General features: G+C 41.2%; 1 protein-coding gene across 2 annotated transcripts in view; it reads left to right on the top strand.

Moving 5' to 3' along the window:
- The window catches only part of ANKRD50 (ankyrin repeat domain 50), a 62,822-nt gene extending 45,499 nt beyond the window's left edge, over window positions 1-17,323 (top strand). For both annotated transcript variants that reach the window (XM_073001669.2, XM_078376698.1), the window contains 2 exons: window positions 7,966-11,516; window positions 13,635-17,323. In XM_073001669.2, the coding sequence (XP_072857770.2) occupies window positions 7,966-11,513 (3,548 nt within the window). In that variant the 3' untranslated portion in view covers window positions 11,514-11,516; window positions 13,635-17,323. The remainder of the gene's footprint in view (window positions 1-7,965; window positions 11,517-13,634) is intronic.
- Window positions 17,324-17,997: the final 674 nt, after the last annotated feature.

Below are 17,997 nucleotides of genomic sequence, written 5' to 3'. Positions count from 1 at the left end.
CACAGATTGAATCTCAGATGAAAGGCATGTGGTCTACCACTGACTGAGGTATAGCTCCCTGCCAAGAGGCTTATTACATCATATCCTCCATTATAGAAAGATCTTTGTTTGAATATGAACGGTTTGGGGTTATTTAGCAAGCTGCAGAGTCCCAGGGCATCTTGAGAAGAAGGAAATGGTAAACCACATCTCAGTATCAACTAAGATACCTAGAAAACTCAGATACCTAGAAAACTATCAAACCATCAGTTTTGCCATAAGTCAAAATTGACTTGACCATATTATATATGTAGTCCAGAGATTTTTGAAGTTACTATTATAGACTACCCAGATTCCCCCAGCTTGCATGACTACTGTCCATCCTGGCTTGGAGATTCTGAGATTTGTAGTCCACAAAGTATTTTTCCCAGTTCTCAACAGCAATGATATTTACAGTCTATTTGTTCATCTTCTGACATGATATTCAACAATTGTGTGCTATGGTAACCTTCATGTCATTTATATATTCTTTTATCAAAATGTCAACATTTGGATGTTGGATTAGCTGGGAGTCCATGGCAGTGACAAAGAAATGTATGAAGCAAGTTTATATACCAGTAGCTTTCTCAACTGTCTTGATATTGCATTGAAATTACACCGTAGGGGAAATTGCAATAATCGTCCTTCACTATTGGAGCTGTGGCTGATAAGTCATCCACAAATTCTGCTTCAACTTCTCTTCAATTTTTTTGGACCATTGGAACGTTGTTCTCCTTGAACAGTTGGCCATGGCTTCGTCATCCTTGAAAGTTTTGCCTCGATCATCCTTAGAAGACTCTTCCATATTAATTCAAGCATAGTTCAGTTTAGCGATGATTATCTGTTACGCTAAAGGCCCAAAATTCCCTGGAGGGACACATAATGTGTTGGTGCCAGAGAATTTAATGACACCTCATTCCCACTTAAAGTATTTGAATAGTTCAGTTACTGCCAAATTGTTAAGTGTGGCTAAATTGCTGTAGATAGTTTACTTTGTCCCCACTCCCATGTGTATAAACTCATACATGATGAATCTTTTGAGTCTCCTCAGTACAAATGCATAGGACTATACAATGAAATAATTTTTTTTAACTTCATAGAAGTTCAAACTTGATAAATTCCATGTCAAAGCCTGCCCTCTCCCACTTTTCTGTTTCATAAGATTTTAGCAATAAGGGCTTGACTTAAAGTTTTGGGTGTTTATTTTGGAACTGGTGGCCCCACTGTTTCAACTCAGATGTAATTACTGAATGTTTAATCTAAATGAAGGAAATTCACCAGCCCTGTATTAATAATTGCATTCTGTGCCATCACATCGATTCCAACTGACGGCAAGTCTTGCCAGTATACTTAAGATAAATCTAGGCCATCATGACCATTCCTTCCCAGCCTTTGACATCTCAAACTAAAGTTTCCTACATCATTCAGCTTATGGAATCAGAAGTGAATAAGTTGTTTGGATGCCTATTCTGGTGAACCTTTAAAAAAACCAGTTATGTACCTCAGAGCAGGGGTCCTCAACCGTTTTTGTAATGCGGACCGGTGGAACCTCTGAGGGAGGTGGGGTGGCCCTTTGTGCTTGCACTCTCCAATGCACACGCAAAGTGGTTGGGGAGCATGTGCATCTATGGTGCACATGTCCCTACCACTGCATGCATGCGCAGGAGCGCCTGCCCACCCCACCCCTGTATGCGGGCACATGCTTGAAAGGGTGAGGGAGTGTGTGTCGCTGGCGGTAGCCTGGGAGTCTGAGCATGGCCGGGGGGCTCCCTCTGGCTGCTCGCCTCCCGGGCTCCACGGGAAATTCAGATGCAGCCACTGGTGCCGGGTCCAGAGCTAGAGGCACCAGTGGCGGCATCGGCCCACTGAGGGCAGCGAGGAGCACCAACCCCGATCTCGTTGGAGTCTGCTGGGAGGCATGTTCGTCCTAAAGGCACCACAATACTTCATTTTTCAAAACACCACATTTTTCAGTACACCCCCCTGTATGTGGAACAGAGGGGGTGTCGCTTTAGCTTTCACGTCGGGCAGCCCAGTGTCCTGGGATGCTCCTGGCAAGCCTTCTAATTAGCCACAAACTGTATCTTCCCTCCTGAAGTTACTATCAGGTTGGTTCTAGGAATCTTTAATTTTAAAGGAGAGCACTGCCCAACAGAGCAGGTAGGCTTGGGCGAGCTAGAGCAGCACCTTACCCTGGGAGCAGGCGGTCCTGCAAGTGCAGCTGCGTTTTGCATGCCGTCTGGAGCAGCCACCTAGATACCAAGCATTGAGCCCACCTCCAACCATGCTGGAGTGCGAAGAGCACTCTGAGGGTGGCGTGGAGTGGGCGGGCAGACCGGTCGTGAAGATAGCAACTCCCCCCCCCCCAAGCCTTCTCAAACCAAGCAGTGCCCAAGACCCGCGGCTAGATGGAGATGAAAAATCACTGCAGAAGCGGTAACGGCACCAGGAAGCAGGAGGAAACTGAATTCCCAAGCAAGGCGGGAAACCTAGGGCCTTGTTCACACAAGCTCTTCCCAGTCCTCCCCCTCCCGCCATCACAACCTTCTCCTCGGCCCTTCCTTCTGCATGAGTACTGCTCCTGCTCCTCTCCAGCCCTGTCGTCTCCTTCCTCCTCCTCCTCCCCCCATCGCCTCCATCCCTCCCCCGCCCCTCTCCACTCTTATCCCAGGAGTTCTGAGCTCCTCTTTTCCTGCAGCTGCTTCGAAGCTCTGCAGGCAGATGGACAGCTAAGGGTCTATTGTCTTTCCAGCTTGTGCAACAAGACGGGAGCGATTGCTCGTACCACTTCCAAGAGGAGGAAGGGAAGAGCTTGGCAGTGGGCTGGAGCAGTTCCTCTCTCTCTTTTTCTCTTGGGGAGAGATCCACACGGGCTTAGGGAAGAGTGTCTTCCCAGGGGATTTTCTCTAGTCTTTCTGAAAGCTGTCCCTTTTCAGTTGGGGCTGCTGCTTTTGTAGAGACTTAGCAAGGTGGACCTAGATATTTCTCTTGGAGATTTCCCCTTCTTCCTCTGTGATCACTAGGAACATGGGCCTGTGGCTTTCCTCTGCCCATGTTCTTGGCCACCCCCGTCGTCGCTGCCGCCGCCGGGCTGCAAAGCCAGACCTCCCACGCCCCCCCACATGCACTCCCCTCCCACAGCTGCTTTGTGTGCATGGGGGCATGGGTGAAGGGGTGAGGGAGTGCTCACCCTGGCGCTGGCACGAGCATGGGTGCGCAAAGCAGCTGTGGGGAGGGGAGTGTTGGGGGGAGAGGTCTGTCTTTGTGACCCTGTCAGGCTGAAGCCAGGGACCGGCAATGGGCCGGGGACCAGGGGTTGACGACCTCTGCTTTAGAGAATAGAACCTCCTTTTGTATATTTTCAGTTTCTGAAAATATGGGCACTTTCAAAAACCAACTCAAGATCTGATTATATAGACAGGCCTTCCCTCCGGGTACTACGTAACTTTCTCTTTTTTGCAATCTTTATCTACTTTGTTTTGTATAAATGTTGTAAATTGTTATTTGATATTAATTGTTTTTATTCTGCGTTTTGTGAGCCGCCCAGAGTAGACTATGTCTAAATGGGCAGCATATAAGCTCAGTAAATAAATAAATAAAATCATCTGAATGGATGTTCATTTTTTTCAGACATAGAGCAGGCTGGAAAGCCTAATAGATTTTAAATTAATTATATCATTGTTTTAAGTCTATAAAAGTCTCTCTCCCACTTTTAATTAATTTTAACCAAAAAATAAACTTCCTCTAATACATTTTCTTGCTCTACTTTAGATGTTGCTTCTGTTCTCATTCTTTGTTAAAAGAGCCTTGCTTTTTTAATTAATGTTTCACTGCTGAGAGATTGGTTCCTTATGAGTAGGTATGCATAAAATGTTAATATAAATGCCTCCTTCTACTTAGATCAGCTTAAATTGGCAAACATAAATTATTCATACTTAAAGCACTGGAATATTGCGTCATCATTTAGCTTGTGTATTTAAGATGCATTCAGCAAAAAGAGAAATATGAAGAAAGTTGGCTTGGAATTTTCCGTAATGCTGAAGATGAAGCGGCAAATGGATCCAAGATGTTTGATCTGTTACTGGTGATGGGTGGCCAATTTTCACATTTTAGAGATGAGCAGATTTATTGCATCCTCAAATGTTATGTTGTAATAATTCTGTTAGCTTTATAGATGCCTCACGACTTTTTTGTTACTGTTTTGTGTTTAATATTGTTTCCACATCTAAAATCCATCTAGCACAGACAAGCTGCAGAATTTTTTTCACTCTTAGTGTCTAGATGTACAGTGGTGCCTCAACTTACGAACGTCCCAACATTCAACCATTTCGAATTACGACCAGCTCCGGCCGCAAAATTTTGCTTCGATTTGCAGCCAGAGCTTCCAGTTATGAACAGAAAAAGGCGGGGAATTCAAATTGCTAACCGTTGGTAGGCGAAGAGGCAGCTTCTTTGTAGCTCTTTCACCCCAGCAGTTAGAGTGAGTGTGATTGGAGGAGGCTTTGGTAAGGTGTTGCTTTCTGCTTTTTAAAAACTGTTCTGGGTTGGTTTTGCAGCGTGGTTTTGGGCTGGATGGTGGGATTATATTTCTATGCTGTGATGGATCTTGCAGGCTTTGTTCATTTTTGGTGGTTTCCCCCCCATTTCCGATGGGTCTTGTGGGGTGTGTTTTTTGCTTTGCTTTTCTTGCATATCTGAAGGGTCTTGCACAGTTTGTTTGCTTTCTGCTTTGGTGGTTTTTTTTTTCTTTTCCGAAGGGTCTTGTACGGTTTGTTTGCTTTCTGCTTTGCTGTGGGTTTTTTGCGCATTTCCGATGGGTCTTGCACGGTTTGTTTGCTTTCTTCTTTGCTTTTTTTGCATTTCTGAAGGGTCTTACACAGTTTGTTTGCTTTTTTTTTTCTTTTTTCCCCCCTTTGGCCAGAACATATTAATCTTGTTTCTGATGGGTCTTTCTCTCTCTCTCTCTCTCTCTCTCTCTCTCTCTCTCTTTGTGTGTGTGTTTTGCTGATTTTTTTTCTTCAGCTGGAACGGATTAATTGCATTTCAATGCATTCCTATGACCATTTCGAGTTACGACCAGAGTTCCGGAACCAATTAAGTTCATAAATCGAGGCACCACTGTAGTTGGCAAAATGTTAATCCAATGTAAAATTTGAATTTGTATATACAAAATAATTTTCTTCTAGTTTATTAAGCTACCATTTTACCATGTTTCAAGTTGGAAATGTTTTGAGCTTCAGGTATGCCAGATTAGTGAATCAGCTACAATCAACAAAGTGATTGTGCTGATGTTGGTTTTTGCTAAATCAGTGTAACAGAGTGGGAGCCTAGCTGGATTGTCCATAAAGTAGCTAGTTGCACATCACTAAAAGAGATGCTCTTCACCAAAAAGGAGGCTAAAAGAGGAGACTGGTTTTCATAAAATTAGCATATAGGCATATAGATGGAAAATCAGGAATGATTATTTTGGAATTAAACCAGAATTACACTGTATCCTAAGGGGAAAGATAGTGACCAGATAACCTATCTGCTGCTTAGCCTGCAGATGCTAATCATGGATGGACAACCTCAGATTCCTTTATCATCTTTCCTTTATGGTTCTTTAAATCTGACTTGGACTGGTTAGTTCTTTGAATGGAGTGACATGTTCTTTGTCATCCTTCCAAATGGAATACTGTCCATCCTATAAGAGGACATATGGATAGCCTAATGGTACAGTCCAAAGCGAGGCTTGTACCACATACCCCAGTTTCTGCTACATCTGGTTTAGATACAGCACTGATTTACAAAGGAGAAAATCAGCCGTCTGTTAGCAAGTGTGGATGAAGCGGTCAAATTGTGTTGCTACCTTTGTGGCCTTGTAAAGCATTTCCTGTATCTGGGATGACCCTTGGCAAAGGCCTATTGAATTTTACTGGATTCAGGTATCCTCATATTTTTCCAGAATCTAGTAATTGGGTGACTGTTCACCGTTCCATGTAATGAAATCCTCAAATAACCAGCCCTATGCCTTATGAATTCCGTCTACTCCCCAGTCACACTTGGCTTGCATTTGGTTTATCTTTTCTTAAGGCTCTTTTAGCAACTGCAACACACAGTAGGTTAGAAAATTATCTTGTCCTAAACAGATGATTCATGAAAAGTATTTGATTTATGGTCTTGCTTGTGGAGCACTGAACACTAAAGAGCTTAGGAGAGACAATAAATCTTCAGTAGATCTTCCTCCAGATCCTGGATTCTATAACTTCAAGGTGAATGTTGTTTTTAGCATGCTTCTTCTCCACAGTATCAAGGCGTCTTCTTTGCATTGTCTTCTTTTTTGACCTGTAGCCTTTTTAGGCCAATTTTTCAATTATATCTCACTTCCTGCAGAGTTAACAGGGGAGTTTTAGGCTTAACGTGTCAGATCTTGGAAAAACTGTATTGTAGGACCACGTTTCCCAGCCAGTCTGGTCTGGAGCCATTCTGACTGGGGGAGATATGGATGGGGGAATGGACCGTTTGTTTGTTTGTATACAGGTCATCTAGCTGTTTTGAAAATAATATATACATCAGTGGTTCCCAGCCTTGGGTCCTTATGTTCTTGGACTTAAGTTCCCAGAAACCTACACGCTAGCTGTGTTAGCCAGGATTTCTGGAAGTTGTAGTCCAAGAACATATGGGGACTCATTGTTGGGAACCACTGATACATAGATATTTTTGTCAGTCTAATAGCAAATGCTTATCAGAGGGCAGTTGGCAGTGATACGGATGCTGTAAACATAATAAACATGACTCAAAACAATTGTACTTTAAACAGTTGTGCTCCTTGAAAGTATAGTTCAAACTGGGCTCGATTGTTCAGCTGCTTTAAGCCCTAGATACTGTAATTTGAGCCTTAAAATGACTTGACATTCAAAAAGCAATTAGCTGTATTTCAAGAACTTTATGCAAATCACTAACTAGAATAAGCTGAAGTTAGTTGATTGAAAAGAGGGCTAAGGATGCAAAAACTATATAAATGGAATTTGTCTCCTTGAAAATGTGTTTCTTACGGGAAATTGGTTCCAGAGAAGTATATGCTGACTGTATAATAATTTCTGGATTTGAAAGAAGTGGTATTGGGATGAATTCCAAAAGCTGACACTTTTTCCAAGAGCAAAAAAGCACCACTGATCTTCCATCTTCAAGTCATATTCTATAGTCTGTCTTCCTGCTGCATATTTTGTGGCTAAAGAGACCCAATTGCATATTCTATGGGATTTCCCCCTTAAGGATAACTGTGCTGCTTTCTTAAGGTCAGAAATTCAAAGAAGTGGGGAAAAATGGCGATTAGAAAGCTGAATTTTGTCAAGCTTTCTAGGGTTTACTCATGCTGAGGCAGAAGTGGACAGAAATTATAGTCTGTTAAAATATCACAGGCTGGTTTCTACTGGGCCACACAGTATGTGTTAATATTCTTTTTTAGTGATAAAAATCGCCTTGCGTATACTCCACAGCTATTCTGTGTTATAATTACAAATGTGCATTCTCACTTTGTAAATTGGAACTATCTTAGTGGAGCACCGAAATTCTTGTTCATATTTTCAAAAAAAGAAAAGAAAGGAAGCTTAGTATAGTTCTTCATTAGAGAGGACTCATCATTTGCATACTCCCCAAGCTTGGAAAAATTCTGGCTGGGGCATTCTGGGAGTTATAGTCCAGAAAAGCAACTTCGGCAGCCTCTAGAGAATAATATACATTAAAACTCATTGAAAAATAAGTAGCTGAACTGCTGCAGTATTTTCAGTTTGCTTGTGCTTAAGTCTTAAACATTTCCTGTGCTAAGTTTTGTGTGAAGATTTTTTTTTCTTGTACATGTACTGTATAGGCCGATTATTTTTATAACATGTGACATCCAAAGCGTGTCTGAGAGATAAAACTTCATAAATACTTACTTTTTCCTTTCTCTCATCTTTTTTTTTGCAGGCTTTCGAAAAATAAGCCTCGATGATCTCCGAAAGGCTTATATTGTGAAAGATGTTCAACAGTATATTCTTCATCGCTTAGATCAGGAAGAAGCACTGAGGCAGCACCTCACAAAAGAAACTGCAGAAATGTTGAATCAGCTTCACATTAAAAGTAGTGGATGTTTCCTATATCTTGAACGTGTCCTGGATGGTGTAGTAGAAAACTTTATCATGTTAAGAGAAATACGTGATATCCCTGGAACGCTCAATGGTCTCTATCTTTGGCTTTGTCAGAGGCTTTTTGTGAGAAAACAGTTTGCGAAAGTACAGCCTATTCTCAACGTAATCCTTGCTGCTTGCAGGCCGCTGACTACACTGGAATTATTCCATGCTGTGTGGACCAAAAACATGGCACTGTCTATGGAGGAGTTCCAACGCAAACTAGATGTTCTATCAAAGGTTCTTGTTGATGGTCTTGGAAACACAAAGATCCTTTTTCACTATAGTTTTGCAGAATGGCTGCTAGATGTAAAGCACTGTACACAAAAGTATTTGTGTAATGCAGCAGAAGGGCACAGAATGCTAGCCATGAGTTACACTTGTCGAGCCAAAGATCTATCACCACTGGAGGCTCAAGAATTTGCTTTGCATCTAATAGATTCAAATTTGCAATTGGAGACTTCTGAGTTAGCTTTGTGGATGATCTGGAATGGTACGCCTGTCAAAGATTCGTTATCAACATTGATCCCCAAAGAACAAGAAGTTTTACAGTTGCTAGTAAAAGCTGGTGCTCACGTCAACAGTGAGGATGATCGGACATCTTGCATTGTGCGGCAAGCTTTGGAAAGAGAAGATTCAATTCGAACCTTATTGGACAATGGCGCTTCAGTAAATCAGTGTGATTCAAATGGACGAACACTCTTAGCTAATGCTGCATATAGTGGCAATCTTGATGTAGTCAATTTACTAATTTCTAGAGGTGCAGATTTGGAGATTGAAGACACACATGGGCAGACAGCACTTACTTTAGCAGCTCGGCAGGGACACACCAAAGTTGTAAATTGTTTGATTGGCTGTGGTGCTAACATAAACCATACTGACCATGATGGGTGGACAGCACTACGATCTGCAGCTTGGGGTGGGCATACAGAAGTGGTATCTGCATTACTTTATGCTGGTGTAAAAGTGGACTGTGCAGATGCTGACAGTCGAACAGCCCTGAGAGCAGCAGCATGGGGAGGACATGAAGATATTGTGCTGAATCTGTTGCAACATGGGGCTGAAGTTAACAAAGCAGACAATGAAGGTAGAACTGCTTTAATTGCAGCAGCCTACATGGGGCATAAAGAAATTGTTGAGCATCTGCTAGATCATGGTGCAGAAGTGAACCATGAGGATGTGGATGGGAGGACTGCTCTTTCCGTTGCAGCCCTCTGCGTACCTGCTAGTAAGGGACATGCTTCAGTTGTAAGCCTTTTAATTGACCGGGGTGCTGAGGTAGATCATTGTGACAAAGATGGCATGACTCCACTGCTTGTGGCAGCTTATGAAGGACATGTAGATGTTGTTGACTTGCTTCTAGAAGGTGGAGCAGATGTAGACCACACTGACAACAATGGTCGCACGCCTCTTCTTGCTGCAGCTTCAATGGGCCATGCCTCTGTTGTAAATACTCTCCTGTTTTGGGGAGCAGCTGTGGATAGCATTGACAGTGAAGGACGGACAGTTCTTAGCATAGCCTCTGCCCAAGGTAATGTTGAAGTTGTAAGGACACTGCTAGATAGAGGGTTGGATGAAAATCATAGAGATGATGCAGGATGGACACCTTTGCACATGGCAGCTTTTGAAGGACACAGGTTAATATGTGAAGCACTTATAGAACAGGGTGCTCGAACAAATGAAATTGACAATGATGGGCGCATACCATTCATATTGGCTGCCCAAGAAGGTCACTATGATTGTGTGCAAACCTTATTGGAAAATAAATCCAACATTGACCACAGAGGCTATGATGGGAGAAATGCACTCCGTGTTGCTGCTTTAGAAGGCCATAGAGATATAGTGGAACTGCTCTTTAGTCATGGTGCTGATGTAAACTACAAAGATGCTGATGGCCGGCCAACACTCTATATCTTGGCTTTAGAGAACCAGCTAACAATGGCTGAGTATTTTTTGGAAAACGGTGCAAATGTAGAAGCTAGTGATGCTGAAGGACGGACAGCACTCCATGTCTCCTGCTGGCAGGGTCATGTGGAGATGGTGCAGATGCTGATCACATGCCATGCTGATGTGAATGCAGCGGACAATGAGAAACGATCAGCGTTGCAGTCTGCTGCGTGGCAGGGCCATGTCAAAGTGGTTCAGCTTTTGATTGAGCATGGCGCCCTCGTGGACCATACATGTAATCAAGGTGCTACTGCACTTTGTATTGCAGCCCAAGAAGGCCACATTGATGTTGTACAGATATTACTGGAACATGGTGCTGATCCAAATCATGCGGATCAGTTTGGGCGGACAGCGATGAGGGTTGCTGCAAAAAATGGACACACACAAATAATTAAATTACTGGAAAAATATGGTGCTTCTAGTCTGAATGGCTGTACTCCTTCTCCAGTCCATACAATGGAGCAAAAACCTTTGCAGTCAGTATCCTCAAAAATGCAATCCTTAACTATAAAATCAAACAGTTCAGGGAGCACTGGTGGGGGAGATACACAGCCTGCTTTGCGTGGCTTGTCCAATGGGCCAGCCCATGCCTTTAGTTCTCCTTCTGAGTCTCCTGATTCTACAGTTGATCGGCAGAAGTCCTCCTTATCCAACAATTCACTGAAAAGCTCCAAAAACTCTTCTCTTCGCACAACATCATCTACAGCAACTGCCCAGACTGTACCTATTGATAGTTTCCACAGTATGTCCTTTACAGAGCAAATACAACAGCATTCATTGCCCCGCAGCAGAAGTAGACAGTCTATTGTTTCGCCTTCGTCCACAACTCATTCCTTAAGTCAGAATCATAGTTCGCCGAACAGTGAATTTGAATGGAGTCAGGTGAAGCCCAGCTTGAAATCCACAAAAACAAGCAAAACAGGGAAAACTGAGAACTCTAGCAAATCTGGTTCTGCTGGAAAAAAAGTGAAACAGAATGCCTCTTCACAGCCAAAAGTTCTAGAATATGAAATGACTCAGTTTGATAAAAGAATACCTCTTGCCAAATGTGGGGCTAGTGTGCCCCTTAAATCAATGCCAACTGACACCCCATGCAAAATTGTAATCCCTCCAGCTCAACAAGAAGTTGGCCGCTCTCAGCAGCAATTCTTAATTCATCAACAAAGTGGGGAACAGAAGAAGAGAAATGGAATAATGACAAATCCTAACTACCATCTTCAGAGCAACCAAGTTTTTCTTGGCAGGGTTTCTGTCCCACGAACAGTACAGGATCGAGGGCACCAGGAGGTTTTAGAAGGCTATCCTTCTGCAGAGACAGAGCTAAGCCTTAAACAAGCCTTAAAACTTCAAATTGAAGGAAACAACCCAAGTTTCAACTATAAGAAAGAAACACCACTGTAAGAGGTGAGCCTTTTTTCAGCAGTGTGCAACAAAGTAGTACTGTAGATAAGCATAGCTTGCTGGTGCTGATCTTGACGTAATGAATGTAGAGTAGAGATAGCATATTCATATTCATCTCCAGGGGAGACGAATACAAATATCGTTGCTACAGGTTGGCCAGGTTGATTAGATACTCTTCCCCCTCCCCCCAGAACCAAGCCATCCACTTACCACTTGTGGCAGGGTGTACAGGGCCTGTCGTTCACACCATGCAATCACAGAAGTAGTCCGGCTGAGGCTTCCCCAGCCCCTTGCAGTGCTCAGTGGGGAGACGCATCATCCCACCTCCTCACCAGATTGGTCAGCAGTGCAGGGAAGTGGAGAAGTCCTGGTTGGGCTACTTCCACAATTTGAACAGTGCGAACGATGACAGCTGCACTCAGTAAGTGGATGGTCCAGTTCTAGGGGAGGTCCAATTGTCCTGTCCACCTGTGGTGGCGAAATTCTTATTCATCTCCCCTGGGAGATGAATACAAATATCCCATATCCAATGTAGAGTTGTCTGTTGGAGAAGACTGAATTTTCTGACTTAAAGAACTGGAATGAGTTATATAAGCAGAAGGGACCTTGGTAGTCTTTTATTCCAAAAAGCTGTTCAATGTCCTGTAATACCCATTCCAAATTTATATCTGTAGGCTGCATTCTATCTCATAAGTAAACTGCAACTTTTCTCTACACTGAAATACTGTGTTCATTTACCTAGGACTAAGCTGTCATGAGTGCAATGTCAGTTGTAATAAAAATGTGAATTTTTGCTCAAACTCAGTTTTCTGTAAATATGTGTCAGATTAGAATTATTTAACCAAAATTTTAAGCAAATGGAAGTTTAAAAAAAAAATCCTGTTCATGAACTTTACAAAACCAATCTGCCATCTTCGGATCTGGAAGATCAAATTCTCCATAAGAGATTCTCGTAACTTTATACAGGTTTATTGTGTAGTATTGTAAAAAGAGGTTTGTGTGTAACTGAAGTTTCCCTCTCCAACATGGTTAATTAGGTAGCATAATTATAATTAAGATAATTTAATATTCACATGTTGTCATTAAAGTCAATAATTTACCATTTTTTTTAAAAAAAGTTCTTGGTACCAACCTGAGAGCTTAAAAATATGGTGGGGGGAAATCTTGTGCTTTGTAAATGTCAAAATAATCACTTTCAAGCTAAAGGCTGCTATGTTGTGGGGGAAAATCTTGTGCTTTGTAAATGTCAAAATAATCACTTTCAAACTTAATCTCAAGTTATACAACAGCATGGGAATGTTGTCAGAGTAGGAGTTCTATTTCATCTCCTCCCATAACATTTGGTTCCAGGATCTTGTAATTCCTTTGAGGCTGTTTGTTCTCAGTTCCCATCACTGATGTGGGGTGATATGGGGAAATATGTGTAAATCTCTGGACATACTTGTCTGATTTCAGACGCTAAGCAGGTTTTGGGTGAGGTGAGTGCTTGGAGGATCCACCAAATAATGCCAAGTTGTCCAGAAAAGTGTTCTCAAAGGCTTTCACGGCCAAGATCCGATGGTTGTTGTGGGTTTTTCGGGCTGTTTGGCTGTGTTCTGGAGGTTTTTCTTCCTAATGTTTCACCAGTCTCTGTGGCCGACATCTTCCGAGGACAGGAGCTAGAAGATGCCAGCCACAGAGATTGGTGAAATGTTAGGAAGAAAAAACTCCAGAACACAGCTGAACAGCCCGAAAAACTCACAACAACCAACTGTCCAGAAAGGGTTGGGAAAGAATTATGCCTAAAATTCTGCAGAGCGATTACAGGCTTGGTATTATTGAGCTTTTTCACAGCAGTCATCTTACTTCCTGTGTTCATCATTCCCTGGGAGGTATCAGTCAATAGTATGGGAAAGAGGGAGAGAAATTGTGAGCAACTTTGAATTCCTTAATTAGAAGAAAGATGGCATTAATATAAAAATAAACAGACTTGACAAGGAGTAGTTAGGTTTTGGGAGCAGTGTCTTGTCAAAGTATGCTGTTCAGTCCTATATGTATTGTTATATACAGCTGCTGATTTGTAAGTTTGAAAAGATCTAGTTGCAATGTACCATTTTAATTTTATTTTATTTTATTTTTAAGGCAGCTCACAGCACCACGAATTAAACAGAAGAGCTCCTGCCTTGAACTGTTTGTCAGCTGGGCTGGGATAAAAATATACCTTGGCTTGTTGAACCACATTGAAAATTACGAATGTGATCACTGCAGTACAGCTTCCTTGATTACTGTAATGTGCCTAAAAGTTTTAAGGCTGCCTTCTTAAATGTAACCTTCTGTGCTTCAAAAATTTTATTTTGTGTACTTTGTATTTCATAACACAGAATAAGCACTTTCTTTCTTAGTAGCAAAACAAAATAACACTGTTTGTTTTTTTCCTCACCCGGGTGAAAAATTGTAAGAGCTAAAAATCTGGGTTTCCTTTTCGCGAAGGCTTGGGCATTGTAAATGTGCCACAGTGGACTTTGTGTTGAAAGGCGATACCTTCTATATTTATTTTATATTAATGTGGTGAAAGAAACTCTGCATACAGCCAAAAAGACAGGAAGCATCCTTCCTAACTACCTTAAGATTAAAGCAGCCCTTCAACAGTGATGCGGTCACTTGTGAATTCCCTTGAATAGGTCTTTGTCCCCGAGATTAAATGCTATCTTTCTTCCTTTGACTTGTACCAACTCTGCTGCAGCCTAATTTTAGTCATAGCCCATCTTGTCTTTTTGCTACAAGTTCACATGGTCAAATCCACACAAGGCCTCAACCTCCCCAAAGGGTGGCATTAGATCAGAGCACATCTGGCACATCCATAGATAGAATGACAACAGGCATGTACAGCCTATGCAGTGACTCCAAAATGACCTCTACAGTCACAGCCCTCTCTGTGTCCGATTGCTGCAGCTGTATCTGTGGGTGAGCCAACTCTTCCACAACTTCGTCACGGACACAGTTGCAACAAAGGTCACTCCAAATGCATGAATTGGCTCTAATGCAGGCCACACTTCTGTACATCTGGAATCACATCAGCCTTTCTGTAATGTGTTTCTGTGACATTTGAATGTTTTCTCACCAAAAAAGACAGGACATTGGCTAAACAGCAGTACTTGTGTTCGGTTCTGGTTAGCAGTGGAGAAAGGACTGTAGCATAGTTCATCAAGCACAGTTCTTTTTAATCATTTGAAAGGCTATGGGGAAAAGAGTAGCTTTTTTAAAAAAATCATGAAACAGGTGCTCATGTAACCCATTAAATGAGAATGTACCTCTGTCCAGGCTGTCACTTCCCCATCCCTTTCGGTAAGCTAGTGAAGGTTGCCAGTATAGCCATCAGTGAAACATCCTTGAACCTCTTTCCAGCGTTCCCCATCCAATCTTTTGGTGCTTATTCACTGGAGGAGTGGAACCACATTTAGGTTTTCACATCCTCAGTTGAAAGAGTCTTGATGTATTTCTGTACTACAGAGTTACAGTAATTTGATACCTCTTGTGGCTCCATCCCATGGCGTTCGGGGACTGGTACTTTGCTGTGATATTTCGAATTCTCTGCTATGTCTCATAGTGCATTCCTTGGAACTACTGCAGAGAATTCTTAAGTACTACGCCAAGCTGCACATCTCAGGATTCTGAAAGATGAAACCATGGGAGTTGAAGTTGTACCAAACCACTACAGTTCTGTACTTTGGAAATACTTTCAGTTGGAGAGCTCAGAAAAAAAATTGTGTGCAGGAGAAGATGGAAATAAATCCAGTTTCATATGAGGCAGCCACATATGTTCAAATGTGAATTTATTGGGAACCTTTGGGAAGAAGGGGTCTTTGACAAAACAGCTTGCTCTTTCTGGTAGCAGCTGTTCCCTGTCTGTTGCTGCATGGCCTCAAAACAGTGATATGTCACTTTCCATGATGATTAATTTATTGCCTGTTAAATGTCATTCTTCGATTCGATGTAAATTGTGCACTCTGTGATATCTGTGCTCATGCTGAGTAGTCAAATATGCTCCAGGACATGGTCTGTAGTCCATCTGGACCTAATGTTGTGCAAGTAGCTGTTCAAAATCTCAAGTTTCTTCTACTTCAAATGTAATTTTTTAAAACTACATACCTTTTGTACTTGCCATTCCGTAGCTACTTAGGAGAAAGAAAGGAAAATTCACAGGACATCTGCAACAACATTTATTTATTTATGTAAAATGCTGACCTCATCATACCCTATCTGTCTTGTGTGACCAAAAACAAAATGTGGAACATTGCTGGACATACTGATTTTATTCTTAGGAAACGGGTCAGGTTTATTCCTGCACTGCAGTGGTGTCACCAAGCTCATGTCTTTACTTTTCCTCATAGTAAAGAATGGAAAAAAATCCCTTACAAAGGATAAATAGATTAGCATTTTGTAGTTTTGCTGCCAAAATGTCAAGACCTATTCAGTGGAAGTGACAATCTATGACCCCGCTGATGGAAATTTGACAAGAAGGATTAGGTACTATTTCTGTCACTTTGAAGCAAAGGCACCCCTCCACCTTCCTGAACAGGCATCCTGCAATTTGAATTGACATTCCTCTGTATATGCCCCACCCATTTTAATTTTCCTAAGTATCAATAATTCTGACATAAATTTCTTTCATCTGTTGGGCTTGTTACAAAAATAAATAATTTGGAAGAATGTTGAAGGAGTTAACTTCCTACCTGTTCAGAACCTCAAGTGCTAGCTGTTTGCAATACCGCAGAAGAAGAGAACTTTTTAATTATTTGTACATTTTAATTATTAGACATCCCTAAATGTTGCCTTCTGTCTGTGTCTTGGCTGTTGCTGAAATTATATTTATTTAAATATATTTTATTATCATATGTATCTTATAATCTGGCCATTTTTACAAGAAGGCTATACATTGCAGAAACTTTTATGGTTTTCAGCAGAACAATCTCAGCATTTGAATAAGTTGGTAAGTGTAATATCCCACCCGGAAAAAATGATCTAAAGAGAACCGAAATGAAAGTTCCTACGTATTTCTGAAGAAGCAACAGAAGAGTGTGTGTTTCTCTATTGAAAAGTATCCCATTGATAAGAGTGTGAGATTGTTCTGCATTGCTTTAATGTATGATTTTAATATATTGGCTTTCTGTCTCTCAGAAATGGTAAAATTGCCTTGAAATATGGGCAGCTGTTGGAGAATTGAACTTGTAAATTGTTGGGTGTCCTCCTACATCTTGAGTTAGTAGGGCTGATCAGTTGTAATTTAGCATAACTCAAGACCTTCTGTTTTGTTTTGTTTTGTCCTACTCCACAAGTTTTATCTGCAGCTTTCTTACATTATCCAAAGTCATTACTTGAGTAAAGTAGGAAAATGTTGCAATTCCTGACTGGGAGACAAGGGAAAGGAGTGGTGAATTTTAATAACTGTACTAAGGATGTGTACCAAGGAAGCTATCACAGGGGAAAGAATGGTAAATTGATCATTATTCAACATGGAAAGATATAGCAAAGCCCCACAGTCCTTGTCATTATCAGTATTGGAAAATGTCTTTGCTTTTCCTTGATGCATTATTTTCTCTTGTCAGCTATGCTGCTATGCAAGTGTCTATTTAAGCTCAATATCCTCCATTGAAACTCTTCAATTAACATGGTGCGCTGATAAAACCTTTTTTCCTGGACTGGGTTGTAAATAGCCTAAAATGTACATTGAATTTCACACTGTAAAATTTTTATTTTATTTCTTGTATTATATTAAGCAAAATCCTTATGTATATGAAAGTGCATAATAAATATATTTGCTTTTCAGCAGACATTAGTTTTCACTTTCCTTACTCTTTCTTCATTCTTGGGAAAAACAAGGCAGAGTATGTTTAGAAAGTTGGAATTAAATGTTTTGGATGATTAGGACCAACAAAGTTTGTTATAGTTTTATCTCAGTATGTCCCTCCTTAATCCTATATTAACAATCACTCTTATCAGATGCATATTACTTTTGCCTCGCATGATAATGTTCAACTGAAGGTAGAAGGTGAACTGGACATTGGTTCAAATCTTTTTTCTTAGCAAAGTATATAATGCTACAGTAGACCATTTAAATCAATGGGAATTTAGTGAGTAAACTCTTCCATAAGTTCCATGGATTCAAATGGGCCTGCTCTAACTATGACTTACTGTGCTAAAGTACGTCACAATTAAGAGTACGACCATTTTAAGGAAAAGTTGATTCACCAAATCTTAATTAATTTATTGTGTTTAGTGTGATTTCTTATGCTGAGCAACAGGCTTTTGGTCATTATCAGAGACTAGAAACTATAACAGTTCTGAGTAAGTCATAAGAAGACACTCATGCCCTATGCAGATGACAATGTCTGTGCCTAGTTTTAAAGAGAAAAACAATCTGATAGAGGGAGAGAAGTTGGAACAATGGCCAGTCTGAGAGGCATGATCCATTGTTGAATATGACTTCAGCTATGACATTAAAAGT

The sequence above is a fragment of the Pogona vitticeps genome, chromosome 5 (assembly GCF_051106095.1).
Source record: "Pogona vitticeps strain Pit_001003342236 chromosome 5, PviZW2.1, whole genome shotgun sequence".
Classification (NCBI taxonomy): Eukaryota; Metazoa; Chordata; class Lepidosauria; order Squamata; family Agamidae; genus Pogona; species Pogona vitticeps.
This window is presented reverse-complemented; position numbering and strand designations above follow the sequence as displayed.